We start from the raw sequence: 18776 nt of genomic DNA on the forward strand, positions 1-18776 counted from the left end.
AGCAAATAAGCCATTACGTGATTAAAACCATATTTTGATGTTCAGGGCGAGATGGATTCACTATGGAAATGAGCATTATGTCACACTGTCCCTCTACACACACCAGTTACATTTGCCCGTCGTGAGTCTTCCGTAACCTGTCATATTATAGCATTATACACTAAATAGCTTTGACAAAATATTATTGTGGCATGTAGTTTCTTCGAAGGGTGTGTAATTAATGCAGCTTTGCATTGAGGCTTTGGGATGTTTTGGATGGATTGGAAACGTGTGCGTAATTGCGGTTACATTTTGTGCGCTTTGATGTGAACTTTATATCGAGCATATTTTAACACTTTGTGGCCTGTTTTTTGTGAACAGACTCCATTTTGAAGGACCCGGTGAGCAGAGGAAATAAGGCTTTGCAACTCGTCTAAAGGAAAGGAAGCCATCTGTTTTCCGGGTATAGCCATATTAGAATGCATCTACAAGAAGACATAATCCTTTAATTTATAAAGCGCATGAGGTTTCCATTTGGGGTATGATATTATGCCATTGTTGGCATTGTTGGCACAAGTTGATAAATGTGAATGACAGTAATTAGAAATTAATGTGATCATTTATCGAGGATTGGACCAGTAGAGAGGAATATGTGCGTCTTTCTTCCATCCCACATATCTTTAGGATTTTTGGTGGCACTCAAAGCCTCAGAAATACTTCATGCTGGGGGTTGGGAGGTAGTGACGATTGGTCCGCTCTCACAGACAGACACGGGTAGTCTGGGGCTGTAAGGGGCAGGTCGACAGCTAGGAAATAGTAATCATTTATTAGAATATGCATTGAATATGAGGTAACATGGAATTAGAAACTTATAGCACACTATGATATGTCGCTGTAAAGGGGTGGTTCTCTCAGTAAGTGAAATGCATGCATATATTTCTCTTTTGAAGGGGCCGCCGGTGGAGTAACAGCTATCGCAAGTAGAGACAGTGTATGTCCACAGGATCCTGGCCTAGTATTGCTGCTACTGGGATTCTCCTTATCCGCTTTCATAAAATTGGAAAACAGCACATTTAATTATATAAATTAAAGGGTTGACAGTTGTTTTTGCGGTGACGGACATTTCAATGGTAAGATTATTGCGGTATATCATTGACATCCGCTTTTGTTGTTTACACATTCCGTGATTGTGTATGTACAGTAGACATCGGTCGATGTTAAGTCTGTACGAATGTGTGGCTGTGTGAACTTGTGTGTCCATACTGTATTGTAGCGTGCCAGCTATGCACTATCTCTGGTGCCTCGTGAGCCATGGCACACAGAGTTGATGCACAGGCGGCAGGCGCTGTCAAGAGCTGTCCATTTTATTCATGGGCATTCGCGATTTCTACATCAGCCTTTTGAAATCAATTTAACCCTTCGTTGACGCTGGGAAGGACAGCGTGTCATTACAGTTATGCTGGTCAAATTTTAATATGACCGTTGGCCTTCCAAACGTGCAGTAGGTTGCCACGATTCCACGTTCTTGGCGGGATCGAGGGGTGGAATGATGACAATATTGTGGCTGCCTGATACCTATTTTCATTCTTCATCTTTTTTTTGAGGTGGGGCAAGATAACTATGTCACACTTTAATAGATAATGAAGCTCAGTAATAATAACTTTTTATCATATTTTTTTGCCATGCTCTTTGATAGCTTACAATAAATATACTATAATTATAGACAACAAAATATATGTGATCAATAATTGAAAATCCATCCAATTAAAGTTGCTATCACTTTTTTAAACCTATTTCTGTTTTACTTTTATGTTTAGGGTGGAGACATGGCAGCATGAGTCAGCCCTATGAACTGCCCATGAAAGATGCTCAGGCCTGCTGCTCTGACCCAACATTGACCTCTGCCCCCAATGACCCTGTCTCCTCCTGCTCAAAGCACCATAACCGCAATTCAAGACTAGACCCTCCACGTGCCATGCAGCTGTCCACCGCCCCTGCCCTGAAATCTACATCCACCTATGGGTTCATCAAGGACCTATCTTCCTCCTACAGCCCTCTGAGAAGGCTACAGCACCTGACCACCATGGTCAGCCACCCGGACCTGGTCCTACCTGGAGTCGGGGAAAGGGCCTCCCAGGGCTCCAGGGAAGACCTGCATACCCGGGATGCTGTTGGGAAAACTGACATCGGCAATTCCTTGGTCCTCACAGCTACCCAGCCAGGCAGCAGAGACACAGACAATAGTAAGACTAATCATAGTGTGGAGAAGAAGAGTGACTGTTGCTTCTCTGACCCACCCAGTCCAGCTTTCTCTCTGGATAGCAACAGCCCCTTTGCAAATGGCTACCTGCACTTTGAGTCCACTTTGTTTGATGATGAGAATGATGATGATAATGCAGAGGATGATGAGGATATAGCGTTGCCTCTGACAGACAGAGAGAGAAAAGTTGGAAAGTCACCTGAACCTCTTCCTGGACTTTTAAACTTGAAGGTTAAAAATGTACCAGAGCCAGGGCTGTCTGTGGGTAAAGACTTGCAGTCCCCTGGTGTCCCCCCATTTACAGCACATGATGGGTCAGATGAGGACTGGGGGAGTGACTGTAAGCCTCTCTCTCTTGGGAATAGCCCCTCTGGGCCTGCAATGGCAAGTCCTACTACTGAGCTTTTACATAACATGGCTATTCACAGCAACATCATACAGTACCAAACAGCCCCCATATTTAAATCCTGTAACATGTCACAGTTCTGGCCTGGGTACTTCCTAGTCAGTCCAGATCACCTGTTTTACTGTGCAACATAAATTGTCAAGCTTATGGGATTTGATTATATGTGAAATGTTAATGAAGATAGTGAGAGGCCTAAATTCTGGTTAATTAGCCAGAAAGGTCAAGCAAGATCACTTCCTCTATAATCGATAAGCTCCTCATACTATAGCTGGAGAGGATCCATGTCATTCAGTTGCTGTTTGGCTCAGTATACGCCAGCATCTCATGGTAAATTATAGTCAATAGTTCTACCTTTTGCAATCAATAAAAGATATGCACAGAGAAATGTCATTAGTCAGTTCATATCCCGAGCTTTGTTCATGTTTGCATGATCAGTTGATACAAGGTTAGTGGGATTCCTCGCAAAACTAGAACAAAAAATGAGCATGATTTTGGGGATTTCACAAAATGTTATCCATAGAAGGGTTCTTTAGAGGAAGGATTCTTGACATATATTTGACATTTGTATCTAAAAGCATAGGCCCAGGCCTCATTTTCAGACCCCTTAATGTTTCATCTGTAGGTGCTACAAAGCAAAAAAATGTGTCATATGAAGCTTTATGGCTTGCTCTGTAATATGAGTAGTATATTGATTTCAAGAAAAAATATATTACATTAATTTCTGAATATTGAAACATATAAACATGAATATTGAAAATGAACCATATTTGATTTGGCACATTTAAAATATATATATATTGTTGAACATAATATATTCTATGGGCATATCAAAGTTCTAATCTCTGCTAGTTTTAAAGTTATGGCCCATTTTATAGAGAGAAATTGGCATAGTAGGCAATGTAACCACAGCCTTCCTTGTATCGTTGCACATCCTGCAATTCATGAGCAGAGGGTGAATATTTTAAATCCATTTTCACATTCACTGTGTTGGTAATGCTTACAAATTGGATCATAACTAAAAGTAGCAGAGATCCCACTCTGGAACCTTCAATGCCTGTAGAGTTTATTATGTTCAACAATATATTTTTATATTTGTTTGCCAAATCAAAAGTTTTATATTTTCAAAATTCATAAATTAATGTAAGAACATTGTTATTGAAATCAAAATACTACTCATATTACAGAGAATGGGGTGAAGCTTCATATGACACCATACACCTGGGTAAGGCCAAAATGTCATAAATATTCCCACATATATTAATTAAGTCTCAATTATGTTTTAAGATACAAATATAAAATATACTGTATGTCAACAATCCTTCCTCCAAAGAACTCTCCTATGGATTTAATTGAGTGAAAATCCCCCAAATCATGGTCGGTTTTATTCTGTATAGTTTCGTGAGGAATCACTTGTTAGTAAGGTTGACTGACATCTAGGCCAGAGAGTGTGTACAGAGCTGATATATGCATTTAGAGTGTTTAAAGAAAGTTTCTTAAACATTTTAAAAGATAGTTGATTTTGTAATATTGGTTTGCACTATGTTGTATCTGGTAAAAATTAGAATAGAGTTGCAAGGATTTAACTTTGCCTATTGACGCCGGCTCTCTCATGCGCCAGCAATTTGAGACTTGGGGACGAGGTTAAAATTTACCTAACCTAATTTGCCTCAATAGCAACCAGATTGGTTGTAGATGTTAAATGACTGTGGTCCTGGCCACTCGGCAACATATAGTCTTGGAAAATATTGGAATGCTTGTATGTGTTTGAAGATAAAGATTTTGACCAAATTTTTACAGGCATATTTGCATATGTGAAAGAGCGTGTACATTCTGATATAGTAATGTAATACATAGCATGAATTGTAAACCTTTTGAAACATTACTTGAAGTAATTTAAATATTGTCTTATTTGGTGTCTGTCAACAGATGGGCAGCCCAAAGAAGAAGTCCTTACCACCTGTAAAGTTTTTAAAAGGGGAAGTTATATGGGCAAAGTTCAACCGAAGACCCTGGTGGCCTTGTGAGGTGACTGTTGACCCACTACAGGGAACCTATCACAAAATGAAAGGTAGGACCTGGTCCTGGATATTATAAGCCGTTGTTTGGTTTGAGTTGATCTTGTTGAACAGATTTGCACTACCATGGAAGTCTTGTGTTTAGCAATCCACTTGTCATATATTGTTCTTGCAAAATATATGTTATATCTGTGATAAAGGTTAAATTAATAGAAAATCTACAAACACTAATACCTAGTGGCCTTGGTCCTTTGCTCCTGTGTGATGATGTTGCAGAGCACAGTGACAGGCCCTGTCGGCTGTACCACATCAGGACCTTTGGGCTGCCTGTGGAACTGGCCTGGGTCACAGGGAAAGCTATACACACATTTCATGGAGGCTTTGAGTTCGAACAGCTCCCCTTGCTGCGCAGGAGAGGAAGGCAAAGGAACGAAGACTACAAATACATTGTAAATATGTGGCACAGCCTTTGCATATGTTGGACAATAATGAATCATGTTTTACCTGAATGTACCTAAAAATACAAACATTTGTGATTACAGAAAAGCTTTATTTGCCTTCATAGATACCCAAGAGGTTTGATGCATCTTGGAAAACCAGTGTGGCTGAAGCAGAATCTGCCCTCCCAGAGCGACCCAAAATGGATGTCTCTATACCTGACTCCATAAATACAACCCTCTATGATGGGTCCACATCAGAAAAAGAGGGCAAGGCCCTTCCAACTCCCCCTTCCAATCCATCCAACTGTATACCCCTTGCACCAAGCAACTTAACAAACGGATCTCTGTCACCTCACAGTAAACATTCTCCAACAAAAGTAAGCACTTCCAAGAAGCCTCAAAGCAAGAAGAAGCCAAGTAAAGCATTTAAAGCTAAAAATGAGTGCTTGAACACCAAAACAACATTTGACAGCACAGAGGGGGACATAAAAGAATGTCCGTATTCAGACCTTGACTCTATCCCCAATATTTTGTGTCCTAAAGCACTTGAGCGTCAATCCAAGCATGCTCAGACTCAGCCCTCAGTTCCAGTAGTAAAAGAGGTGAAGAAGCAGCCTGAAGGACACAGTCGCCTGTGGTTCAGCAAACCAGGAAAAGACAGGCGTCTCAACACTACCACCTCCTTATCTAACCACAGTGCCTTCAGCAAGGGTCCCTGCAAGAAAAAGACTCAAACTGCAGCTGCTGTCAACAGAAAGACTCAAGCGTCCAGTGCTGCCATCAAGGGATGCTCTATTGATCATTTGAAGACTCCAGTGTCCAGCGTAATAGTAAAAGAACAACCTGCTGATCAGTTGAAGACTCCAGTGTCCAGCATAATAGTAAAAGAACACCCTGCTGATCAGTTGAAGACTCCAGTGTCCAGCGTAATAGTAAAAGAACACCCTGCTGATCAGTTGAAGACTCCAGTGTCCAGCGTAATAGTAAAAGAACACCCTGCTGATCAGTTGAAGACTCCAGTGTCCAATGCAACATTCAAAGATATTACTGGTGATCAGTCAAAGACTCCAGGGTATAGTGCAACAGTCAAAGAACATCCTGTTGATCAATTGAAGCCTCCAGTCTCAAGTGTGCCCAAGCCCCCTGATGAGTCGAAGGCCCTGGGCAAGCAGCCTGCACATCTGCCTGCTAGCAACCGCCTGATGACCAGAGCTCTTAAAGCTATGGAGTTAGCAGTGCGGAAACAGAATCTGTTCTCCAGTCCAAAGCCTGGCTGTTTCCTTCCTATCAACAAGACAGAGGAGGAGGTGTCATCTTCCACAAACACTCCTTCTGATAAACCAGAGACCAAAACAGACTGTTATACAGAGGAAAAACCTTTAAAGGTTGACAACGATAATCAGATCACTGGTTTACCAAATTGGTCCTCCTCAAAGTTCACCAGTTCGAAGGACTTTGAAGCAGAGGTTAAGACTGAAGATGAGGGCTTCTTGATATCCCAGATGCCTGTGGACTTTATACCTCTGACATCTGGGAAGGCAAAGAAAAATAACTGTGTGTCTGACATGTCGTCCTGTTCCTCGCCATGCTTCTCTCCCATGGACGCCTTCAAAGACATTAAAGAGTTATCTTTCAAGTCCCTGGAATCAAGTGATGGTGATGGGAAACCTGTGTCTTTTAAACCAGACACTAATTACAAGTTCAGTACTTTCCTCATGCTGCTGAAGGACATGCACGATACCAGGGAGAAAGATGGAACTCCCTTGGAGCTGGAAATCGGACCACCTAGTGCTCATGTAAAAGAGGAGCCTTCCATGATTCCACCCTTACTGGGAGAGGAGTCACTCGGTCAAGGCCCGTGTCTCGGTAAAAGTAAACAAGGCAAGAGCAAAACCAAGGCCAAGCTCAAACCCAAGTCTTCTCTGAAGGTAGAAATCCCACAACTTGAAGGCAGCACAAACCAGGTCATGAAAAGGCTATCCAAAAACAGAGGCTCATCTGAGACTAAAAAGAAACCGAATGGAAAAGTGCCTTTTGGTAAGAGGTCTCCTGGACCTGGCTACCTTGGGATGGAAGCCTTGCACCACCTTCCGAGCAATTCTTGGGAGAAGTTTGACCAGGATTTAGAGACATTAGGGGGGATGGGGGAGAGCTGCAGTAGGCTAACGAATGAGAGACTACAGAACATGGTGCCTTTGGAGCAGGGTGGTGCAGAACCATCAGTGTCCTTTCAGCCAAAGATAGTGTTGGACCAGCAGACTATCGCCGCCACAATTTCTGAAAACACTACACAAAGTACTGGGGAAGGCCAGGAGGCTCCCACAGGTAAAGAATTGTTGTTATTTCCTTGGCTTTATTGAAGGGTATCCTAAAGGAGATCATTACTGATCAATGCATTAACTTTGCTTCTGAAGTCATACCATAATGAAAATATCAACAGCTATGCAGTAAAAGTGTCCGATGCAGGGCCATGAACTTCTGTAGATCATGACATGTAATGATTTAACATGTGTGGTGTATACAAGTCACACTGTTTGCACATTTATCCTCCACAGCACATAAACGAATTCGAAAACCAAGCAAAAGACTCATAGAATGGACAGAAGAGTACAGTCAGATAATCTGCGCAAGGAAGAAACAGAAAAAGCCCCTCCAGCCTTTGGGAAAGGTAGCTCACTCAAACATATTACATCTCTTGGATTTTCAGGATTTTGTATTATGATCCCAGCTCTATACCCTCTTCATGTTATTCCAGGTGGCACATTCCAACAGCAACAAACCAGATCCCCAACCATCAGGGAAAACCACACATGACCACGCCCTTCTGAACCCACTTCCTGAAATACAAACTCTGCCCCCAGACGAACCATCCAAGACCCCCACTGGACAAGCCTCTCCCCCAATAGAGAACCCTCCCCCTCAGGATGCACCTATCCTGTCCATAGATACTCTAACCCCACCTCCTGAAGGAGACTCTTCGCTGCTGAGTGACGGTCTGACAAAGAATGTTGGTGAGAAACTATTTATATATCAAATGTATACTTTGGTTGGATTGCAAACCATTACAAAATGTTTTCACAGTGCAGTGTGCCGTGAAACCAAGTAATTGCTGTTTTTATTACATTACTCCTCTGTAGTAGTAGTCATTATCCCAGATGTGTGTAAAGGTCCATAGTAACACTGTTGTCTTGTGGCAGGTGACGTTCCTTATTTGGAAACAATCCGTAAGAGACAGAGGAAACCAACTCCAAAGATTATGGAGACTGCCACAATTCCAAAGAAGAGGGTATGGAGGTGTTAGGGAATGGTCGTGCTTTGTTCAATAAGGACTTTTTTTGTATCTGATGGTTCCATTTATCTTCACAGTAATGAAGGCCTTAAAATGGGTTGACTGGTTAATTATCTATTACAGGTCAAGTCCCTGAAGACCATCTTATCAAGTCACCCTCTTCCTTCAGGTCAGTCTACACAGGAAGGATCTCCCTCAAACTGCACATATTACATACTTTTTAAGAGTCTTTCTCACTTTTGAGTAAGATGAGTATGGCAATAGCATCAATACATTTGAGACTATACACTGTTTATCACAATTCTTTGTCATACTGCCATCATTTACTTAGTGATTGTCAATTCAAAGGGCTGATTGGTCTTGGGATCAAAGTTTACTGTTTTTCTTCCCAGGCTCTGGACAACTCTTTTCTAAATCAAAGATCAAACAACCTACCACAGCTACCCCTGCACCCTCCACATTTACACCCTGCACCCCTGCACCCTGCCCCCTGACCCAGAGCAGCCTGGAGAAGGGGCCAGACTGTGACGTCACCAAGCCCCCCAGTGTGGAAACTGATCTTCATGACGATGGGAGGGATACCCTAGACCCAGAGGTCAGACAATAGGTCAAATCTCAAGCTCTATTTTATGGTCCATGTTTGACCCGATAATAACATAGAAAGTACATGGTAAAATAGACATTACTCAATAATAGTCTAATAATGAAAATACAAATGTAAAAAATGTTTCTACATGGAATCGTGTTACAGTGTTTGAACTCTCCTGCTGATTTTCCTCTTCTTTGCTCCTCAGGGTTTTACATCCAGTTTGGATGACAGCTTTTCATCCATGAGGGAGGAGTCTTCACTGTGCGATGGCCCACTCTCCCCCAATAAGAAGATCATAGGGGACAGAGGGGGCGCTGCCTCATTGAAAGAGAATGTGTGTCAGGTGAGTAGGCCTCGCATCACCAATGTAGGAGTGGTTACCTTGTGTTGTTTTAATGTGCAATATGTGATTATGGACTGACTGCACTTGCTCTTTATTCATTGTTTCAGATAGTTGTGTAAATGTTGTTGTCATGTTGTCTAAATGTTTCTGGACTGTATGGTAGGTGTGTGAGAAGACTGGGGAGCTGCTGCTATGTGAGGGCCAGTGTTGTGGGGCCTTCCACCTCCAGTGTATCGGCCTCACAGACCCTCCTATAGGGAAGTTCGTCTGCCAGGAGTGCAAGTCTGGTGGGTCAAGCACATATTCTGTAAAAACACAACCACTTATTAACCAGGTTTCCGTCCAACCTTTTTATGGGAGTAAAGTACATGTCGGATAAAAAATGTCATTACAGGTCTGATGGAAACAGAACATTTTTTCAGGTAAATGTTCAAATGTTGACAAAACAAAATGCGGCAAAAGGGGTGGGAATGTTTTGTGTCTGTAAAATGATTTATGTGAGAAATGTCAGTGGAAACACTTTTAATGCACAAGTATTGATATAATAACCATTTTATCGAAGTAAACCTGGAGTCACGCGATGACATGTTGTGTGGACTTAAACTTCACAGGGAGATGAGGTGCAAGGTGATGATCTTGATGCTCCTTTACAATAATTATTGATGGTCTTATTCTGGTGACATGATCATCGATGCTTGGCTGCCATTTGACAAATAAAAATAATCTTGCTCTTTTGTCCATAATAATCTCATCGTGTAGGCTATACGTGCGTAGAGTTGAAAATGCGAAGGAAATCCATTTGATCTTGTATTTGTTATTCGGTACATGGGAATTTAGCCACAGAAGCTATTTTTATGTGCACTACGTCATCACACACAACCTTTGATCAGCAACAAGTCAATTTGATGGAAACACATCTCTACTGGGAAAATGCGCATATTGTTTTTATGCGGATTTTAGAAAATTTGTATGAAAATCTGTCGCCAATTCAATGGATGCCACTTCAATGGAAGTGTCATGTTTTTAAGCCCCATTCCTGCTCAGACAAAATTATGGAAAGACTATTATTAATTGCACATAGAGTTATAAGTGTTCTCTCTGATTGTTTCACACGCTATTTTGCTGATTCTCTCCCCTGTCATCCTCTCATCCTAGCATCCATAAATCTCTGGCTAGTAAAAGCAAATCCATTGATTAAAGCTGATTTGTTTGTTTCTAGGAGTCCACACCTGTTTTGTGTGTAAGAAGCCCGGGGAGGATGTGATGCGCTGTATGATCCCAGTGTGTGGGAAGTTCTACCATGGAGAGTGTATAGCCAACCACGCTCCCGCTGCCCCCCTGCACCGGGGTCTCCGCTGCTCTCTCCACGTCTGTCTGTCCTGCTTCATAACCAACCCTGTCAACCCCTCCGTCTCCAAAGGTGGGTGCTGCTCTGCTTCACCCAACACAGTTTAGTTTAGCTTCGTTTTATGCAATTCTGCTCAATTGAAGTCCCGGTATATTGGTAACTCCACGGAGGAAATGATGATGTTGGAGTTGGTAATAGAAACATTTTTGCACACGTTTGTGCTAAAATAATTTTCATTTTTGCACAGCAATTCAGTTTATTTCAACAGCATGATAGAAAGACAAACTAATTGAAGTGAGCTGTGGGAAGAAAATATATACCAGTATACCAGATATTCTAACTAACAGCTCATTCTGCCCGTCTCCCCTGTGTTGTGTGTCCTTTAGGTCGTCTGACACGCTGTGTGCGCTGCCCTGTGGCGTACCATGCCAATGACTACTGCATGGCAGCGGGCAGTGTGGTCCTGGCCAACAACAGCTTCCTGTGTCCCAACCACTTCACCCCTCGCAGGGGCTTCCGCAACCATGAACACGTCAATGTCAGCTGGTGCTTTGTCTGCTCCGAAGGTACGCCGGCCTCCACATATGTTGTGTTGTTAGAGTCAGATATGCATAGGTACGCTATTATGTCATGTACATTACATGATCAGCGTCCAATTTTCTTAAACACTAGATCTCAGTTACATCTGTTTACTCGTGTGTTTTCAATCCCGTAGACCAGTTCAGTAGCCAAACTGTTATTCTTCTCCCATGCTACAGGGGGCAGTCTGCTGTGCTGTGAGTCGTGTCCTGCTGCCTTCCACCAGGAGTGTCTGAACATCGACATGCCCGAGGGCAGTTGGTTCTGCAACGACTGCCTGGCCGGGAAAAAGCCCCACTATAAGGACATCTTGTGGGTCAAAGTGGGCCGATACAGGTCAGTACAGCCGCCTGGGTACCAACCTTACTGGCCCGGCATTGTTTTGGTAAAACAACAACAAGAAGGCTAAAGCAGAAGCAGATTGGCATTCAGTATATTAGTAAATGTCCTCCCCTGCCTTAACCACATTCCCAATGCTAAAATATCCTAACTCTGAAGTGTTCTGACATTACTAAACATCCAAGGTACTGAGAACCAAAATGCACCTGCATTTCTATTCCCAATATGGCAGTGGTTGCAAAATTGTAGGGTCTTTATACCTTGGGCCGTGACCCATTTTCTTTTCTTATTCATATCGTCTTTTCCCTTCCTATCCTCTGTCTAGGTGGTGGCCTGCGGAGGTCAGCCATCCCAAGAACATTCCGGAGAACATCCTACGTATGAGGCACAATGTAGGAGAGTTCCCTGTGCACTTCTTTGGCTCCAACGACTACCTGTGGACCTACCAGGCCCGAGTCTTCCCCTACATGGACGTAGACACCAACAACAAGGAGAAGATGGGGAAGGGTGTAGACGCCATCTACAAGAAAGGTATTCACACCAACAGCCCTGGGCAGAAAATAGTTAGAAATAGTTTGAAAATACCAACTTTTAAAATAATAGAGGTAGTCGAATATAGTTTATATAGAGTTTCAACTAAAAGGAAACTTATTTGATATTTTATAAACAATATAAAACATACACATACAAACTACAACATCATACAAACATCAACTACATAATACCTGCACAGACCCACAAGCACACACACCCATCTCCAGCGCTCCCATCACTCTACGCCACATGGTCTCAAAATGCACCATTTTGTTTCTCTCCCTCGCCCACGCAATTTACATTTTTAGATAATAAAGCATTTGAACTTTCCATTGCATTAACAATGGAAGATTGGTTGATTTACAGTTTTTGATGGACGAGAAAAGTAACGTCCAACCTATCGGGTTATCTCACTGCGCCCTCATATGCCATGACTTGAAATATACAGATAGACGGACTGAAAGTTCATTTACATTGTAATAGTTCTGACAGCCAACTTTCTAACTCTACCCATAGCTTTTGGACTTTATAACATTCCCAGAAGGCATGGATTATTGAGTCATTGTTAGTTTTACACTTCAGACAACTCTGCCGTTGTGTTGTAGAATTTGTGAATTTTGTCTCTTGTATAATACATTCTATACATTAATTTATACTGGATTAAGAGTACATTTTCGTTAACTGTAATCTCATTAGTTATGTTCCAACATTCCCTCCATCTTGTGCCAATATCAGTTATTTTTAATTCTTGATTCCAATAGTTTATATTTGTTTCTAAGAGATTGTCAGTTGGATATGCTCTCTGAAAGGTTTTGTACAGTTTACCTATCATATGAATATCCTTTTCGGACTCAAATAGGATTCTCTCAAGATTGCTCTGATGTCCAAAATATTTCTAATCAACATTTCGTGATATAAAACTTAAGTTGGATGTACTTAAAAATATCTACATTAGTCAATCCAAAATTTTAAGCTGTCATGGAAATACATTTATTTCCTATTACCGAGTAATTTATGGTTTTTATGCCTTTAGTTTTCCAAGTGGACCAATTTATCGGGGAATTCTGAAACGCTATCCAAGGATTGTTCCATAGGGTTGTGTTATAACAACATTTTCTTCCATGTTGTTCTTAACTATGAAGTTGTTAATTTTCTTAGCTTTTCTTTGAAAATGGACACATAAAAACATTCTGAGGGATGAGCATGCACATCTTCAATATGTACCCATTGTTCCTCTTTAGTGCATTTAACTATATGTCTCAAGTAAAAGCCTTGGGTGGTGAGTTGATACAATTCCAAGTCTGGAAGGTTAAAACCACCCTCAGACTTAGGAAGATGTAATACTTTCCTTTTAATTCTATGAGTTTTATTTGCCCCTCTGTTATTACCGAGTAGACTTTTGTAGCCCTTTCCTGCAGTTAAATGACCTAGTGGCCTCATGTGTGGAATGTTATTAATATATTTCATTATCTCATAAGTAATTAAAAATATATATTTTAAAAAATATGCAGAAAATATGGTGTTTCTACGTCAAACGGTTTTGTTATATTTCAGTCTTCTGTGATGTATATAAAGTGTCCTATTGGGATGAAAACTATTGGGATGCAAACTATTGGGATGAAAACTATTGGGATGAAAACTATTGGGATGAAAACTATTGGGATGAAAACTATTGGGATGAAAACTATTGGGATGAAAACTATTGGGATGCAAACTATTGGGATGAAAACTATTGGGATGAAAACTATTGGGATGAAAACTATTGGGATGAAAACTATTGGGATGAAAACTATTGGGATGCAAACTATTGGGATGAAAACTATTGGGATGAAAACTATTGGGATGAAAACTATTGGGATGAAAAAGGGTTACATTTTAACTCTATTTCTGACATGGTGTAGGTGTCTTCTTTTTTTAAGACCATAACATTGTGTATGAGGTGTATACTTTTGTTTCAAAATAGATTTGTTTAAGACCACCAACAAACACTGTGTGACCCTGCAGTAAAAGGTTATTAAATAATAAGTATGAAAACTTTGGGAGCCATGCAAGGTCAGCATTATGTGAGGGCCTTAGAGGGCCTGGCCCACCCTACCTACCTCCTTGCCCGTCCAAATAAAATATTGAAATATTGATCATTTCCAACAGAAAGACGCATCAATCTCAGATAAAGTATCCAAGTGAGTGAATCAGCGCTCTCTGGTTGTGTACTGTCACATTCTGACCCTAGTTCCTTTATTTTGTCTTTGTGTTAGTATGGTCAGGGCGTGAGTTGGGGTGGGCAGTCTATGTTTGTTTTTCTAGGTTGTGATTATGTGTTTGGTCTGGTATGGTTCTCAATCAGAGGCAGGTGTCATTCGTTGTCTCTGATTGAGAATCATACTTAGGTAGCCTTTTCCCACCTGTGTTTTGTGGGTGAATGTTTTCTGTTTAGTGTATGTCACCTTTCAGAACTGTTTCGTTTCATTCTCCGTTGTTATTTTGTTTAGTGTTCTGTTGAATAAATTAACATGGACACGTACCACTCTGCATATTGGTCCGATCTCTCCTACTCCTCCTCAGACGAGGAGGACGAAGAACGTCTGGCTACAGAGTTTAGCTGGCTACTTAGCTACAGTAGTTAGATACTGCCATCAGCTGTTGTTTTGCCTATTCCACCTTTTATAGAATGCATACTGGCATTTGAATATAATGCGGGAATGGATACAATGTGGGCAAGGTGGACACATTTAAATGTAAATGTAGACACATGACGTGTTCGGAATTTTATGATCAGAACTCCATTATCAGAATACAAAAGTGTCATGAACTGTCAGGTCTAGCTAGACACAGCTTCTGTCTCAGTATGTGTAGACCATATATAGCTGATGCTGTCTGGACCAAAAGTGTATGGCAGGTCATACTATTTCTAGCCAGACTGGATTAGATACATGGGCTACATATAGTAAGACCGAGATGTGCTGTTTCGCTCACTCGGATGCTTTCTCCGGTGAGAGTTTCAGCAGAGAGGAAGAGGCGAAGCGAGAGGGCTCACTCTCGCCAAAATCTGTCCAGAATAAGCCCAATGCGTTTCTATGGGCATAATATGCAGACCTAAGCTTGTCGTCTGCCTTCCCGCCTTTGGGACAACGACTCTCATTGTTAGGGTGGAAACATGAGCATCTCGTCATTATATACACATCTCAGGTTTTTGCCTCTTGCGAATTGGAAAGAAAACTGGCAGGTGCACAGTGCACAATATTAGGACACTGGCTTTCCCTAAAGTAAATTTAGCAAAATAATATAATTACTCCTGTCTGAATAAAAACATTCAACATGACTTAACCTCATAGAATCATTAGCTTTTTTTTTAAATAGCTGTGGATTGTTTCAAATCACAAGTTTGTAGGCCTATGCCTATTTGGGAATCCCGCAATTTGCGCAGCGGCCATGGCAATATGTCGAGCTGATTAAGTTGCAGCTGTCATTGAAAAGCATCTAAAATATGTGTGAAGATAATTTGTCTTGAGTATAATTAAAAATGTTCCAACAAGAAGAAGGGGAAGGGTGTGTGGCGAAGACATGGCATTTTTCTCTCCAGAGTGCATGCTCTCAGCTCTCCAGAATGCATGCTCTCAGCTCTCCAGAATGCATGCTCTCAGCTCTCCAGAATGCATGCTCTCAGCTCTCCAGAGTACATGCTCTCAGCTCTCCAGAGTGCATGCTCTCAGCTCTCCAGAATGCATGCTCTCAGCTCTCCAGAATGCATGCTCTCAGCTCTCCAGAATGCATGCTCTCAGCTCTCCAGAATGCATGCTCTCAGCTCTCCAGAATGCATGCTCTCAGCTCTCCAGAATACATGCTCTCAGCTCTCCAGAATGCTTGCTCTCATCTTTCCAGAATGTATGCTCTCAGCTCTCCAGAGTGCATGCTCTCAGCTCTCCAGAATGCATGCTCTCAGCTCTCCAGAATGCATGCTCTCAGCTCTCCAGAATGCTTGCTCTCATCTTTCCAGAATGTATGCTCTCAGCTCTCCAGAATGCATGCTCTCATCTTTCCAGAGTGCATGCTCTCAGCTCTCCAGAGTGCATGCTCTCAGCTCTCCAGAATGCATGCTCTCAGCTCTCCAGAATGCTTGCTCTCATCTTTCCAGAATGTATGCTCTCAGCTATCCAGAGTGCATGCTCTCAGCTCTCCAGAATGCATGCTCTCAGCTCTCCAGAATGCACGCTCTCAGCTCTCCAGAATGCACGCTCTCAGCTCTCCAGAATGCACGCTCTCAGCTCTCCAGAATGCACGCTCTCAGCTCTCCAGAATGCATGCTCTCAGCTCTCCAGAGTGCACGCTCTCAGCTCTCCAGAATACACGCTCTCAGCTCTCCAGAGTGCACGCTCTCAGCTCTCCAGAGTGCATGCTCTCAGCTCTCCAGAATACACGCTCTCAGCTCTCCAGAATGCATGCTGTCATCTCCAGAATGCATGCTCTCATCTCTCCAGAATGCATGCTCTCAGCTCTCCAGAATGCATGCTCTCATCTCTCCAGAATGCATGCTCTCATCTCTCCAGAATGCATGCTCTCAGCTCTCCAGAATGCATGCTCTCAGCTCTCCAGAATGCATGCTCTCAGCTCTCCAGAATGCATGCTCTCAGCTCTCCAGAATGCTTGCTCTCATCTTTCCAGAATGTATGCTCTCATCTCTCCAGAATGCATGCTCTCATCTCTCCAGAATGCATGCTCTCATCTCTCCAGAATATATGCTCTCAGCTCTCCAGAATGCATGCTCTCATGCATGCTCTCATCTCTCCAGAATGCATCCTCTCATCTCTCCAGAATGCATGCTCTCATCTCTCCAGAATGCATGCTCTCATCTCTCCAGAATGTATGCTCTCAGCTCTCCAGAATGCATGCTCTCATGCATGCTCTCATCTCTCCAGAATGCATGCTCTCATCTCTCCAGAATGCATGCTCTCATCTCTCCAGAATGCATGCTCTCATCTCTCCAGAATATATGCTCTCAGCTCTCCAGAATGCATGCTCTCATGCATGCTCTCATCTTTCCAGAATGCATCCTCTCATCTCTCCAGAATGCATGCTCTCATCTCTCCAGAATGCATGCTCTCATCTCTCCAGAATATATGCTCTCAGCTCTCCAGAATGCATGCTCTCATGCATGCTCTCATCTCTCCAGAATGCATCCTCTCATCTCTCCAGAATGTGTTGTCTCACACCAAGTATTGCCATTTTTTTGTTTCATTGTATGAATTGTTGGTTGATTGTTTATCTTCCTCATTGCATATGTCACCAGAAGGCTTAGTAAATGTACCGTTAATCCCTCGTCATTTGGTTACATACATTTCTGTTAATGCATGTAATAATCCCAGTCATATACCATTCTCATTCTTGGAGTGGAAATGTTTGCGGATGTCACAACCTGCTACACTTGTGAGAAACATGTTTTGGTTTATTCCATAACAATTACGAGTTTTGTCAATCTTTTCATTGTGTTTGTTTGGAGTCCTCCATGAGCAATGAGCATGTGTCAGGTTTCTCTGTCCTGATAACGTTGAGGGAGTGCGTGTGCCTGAGCATGCATAGAAGTAGACCTACCCGGCCTGTTGCATGCAAATGTAGGAAAGAGCCCATTCAGTAATGTCTGATTTCTGATTGTCTTAACTCACCACGTTCACCACTAATAAGTTAGAGCTTCTCAGTATTTTTTAGTCACCTAACACATTGTAATCAAAGTTTGTTGTTTTAACATCCATTTTAAATGAGAGAGCCACCTTTTGCAGCAATTGCAGATGGAAGTCTCTTGGGGTATGTCTCTATAAACTTGGCATATCTTGCCACTGGGAATTTTGAGATTCTTCAATGCAAAACTGCTCCAGCTCCTTGAAGTTGGATGGGTTCCGCTGGTGAACAGCAATCTTTAAATCATATCACAGATTCTCAATTGGATTGAGGTCTGGGCTTTGACTAGGCCATTCCAAGACATTTAAATGTTTCCCCTTAAACCACTCGAGTGTTGCTTTAGCAGTATGCTTAGGGTCATTGTCCTGCTGTAAGGTGAACCCTCATTCCAGTCTCAAATCCCTGGAAGACTGAAACAGGTTTCCCTCAAGAATTTCCCTGTATTTAGCGCCATCCATCATTCCTTCAATTCTGACCAGTTTCCCAGTCCCTGCCGATGAAAAACATCCCCACAGCATGATGCTGCCACCACCATGCTTCCCTGTAGGAATGGTGTTCTTGATGAAAGGTGTTGGGTTTGCGCCAGACAGCGTTTTCCTTGATGGCCAAAAAGCTCAATTATAGTCTCATCTTACCCGAGTTCCTTCTTCCATATGTTTGGGGAGTCTCCCCCAGGGTTTGGGTAAAACACCCTGGTCCAGTGCGTTTTCAAACATTTCAAGCAGGAGGGGGGCCAGTTTGGCAGAAAAGTTATTGTAGAATTCGATTGGGTAGCCATCTTGGCCAGGGGATTTCCCACTTTGCATTGCTGTAATTGAATTAATAATCTCCTCTAACTGCGAAGGTTGATCAATTTCCTCTCTCTTCTCTGTACTCCCGAGTTTCGCAGCAGTCTAAACCACTGCATCTCAGTGCTTGAGGCATCACTAGAGACACCCTGGTTCAAGTCCAGGCTGTATCACAACCAGACGTGATTGAGAGTCCC

The 18776-nt window shown here is 42.3% G+C and overlaps 1 protein-coding gene across 2 annotated transcripts in view; it reads left to right on the forward strand.

Annotated features, from left to right (window-relative positions):
• Positions 1-370: 370 nt before the first annotated feature.
• Positions 371-18776, forward strand: part of LOC135550737 (histone-lysine N-methyltransferase, H3 lysine-36 specific-like) — a 39979-nt gene continuing 21573 nt past the window's right edge. The window contains exons 1-16 of one of the 2 annotated variants that reach the window (XM_064981813.1): positions 371-442; positions 1797-2623; positions 4572-4713; positions 4937-5109; positions 5226-7425; positions 7656-7768; positions 7856-8111; positions 8298-8386; positions 8513-8558; positions 8782-8984; positions 9184-9321; positions 9485-9608; positions 10541-10741; positions 11056-11235; positions 11428-11584; positions 11913-12118. In XM_064981813.1, coding sequence (XP_064837885.1) covers positions 1814-2623; positions 4572-4713; positions 4937-5109; positions 5226-7425; positions 7656-7768; positions 7856-8111; positions 8298-8386; positions 8513-8558; positions 8782-8984; positions 9184-9321; positions 9485-9608; positions 10541-10741; positions 11056-11235; positions 11428-11584; positions 11913-12118 — 5038 coding nt within the window. In that variant the 5' untranslated portion in view covers positions 371-442; positions 1797-1813. Of the gene's footprint in view, positions 443-746; positions 1110-1796; positions 2624-4571; positions 4714-4936; positions 5110-5225; positions 7426-7655; positions 7769-7855; positions 8112-8297; positions 8387-8512; positions 8559-8781; positions 8985-9183; positions 9322-9484; positions 9609-10540; positions 10742-11055; positions 11236-11427; positions 11585-11912; positions 12119-18776 lie in introns of those variants that run through there. The other variant, XM_064981812.1, reaches the window with a different exon arrangement.

This window comes from Oncorhynchus masou, chromosome 12 (assembly GCF_036934945.1).
Source record: "Oncorhynchus masou masou isolate Uvic2021 chromosome 12, UVic_Omas_1.1, whole genome shotgun sequence".
NCBI lineage: Eukaryota > Metazoa > Chordata > Actinopteri > Salmoniformes > Salmonidae > Oncorhynchus > Oncorhynchus masou.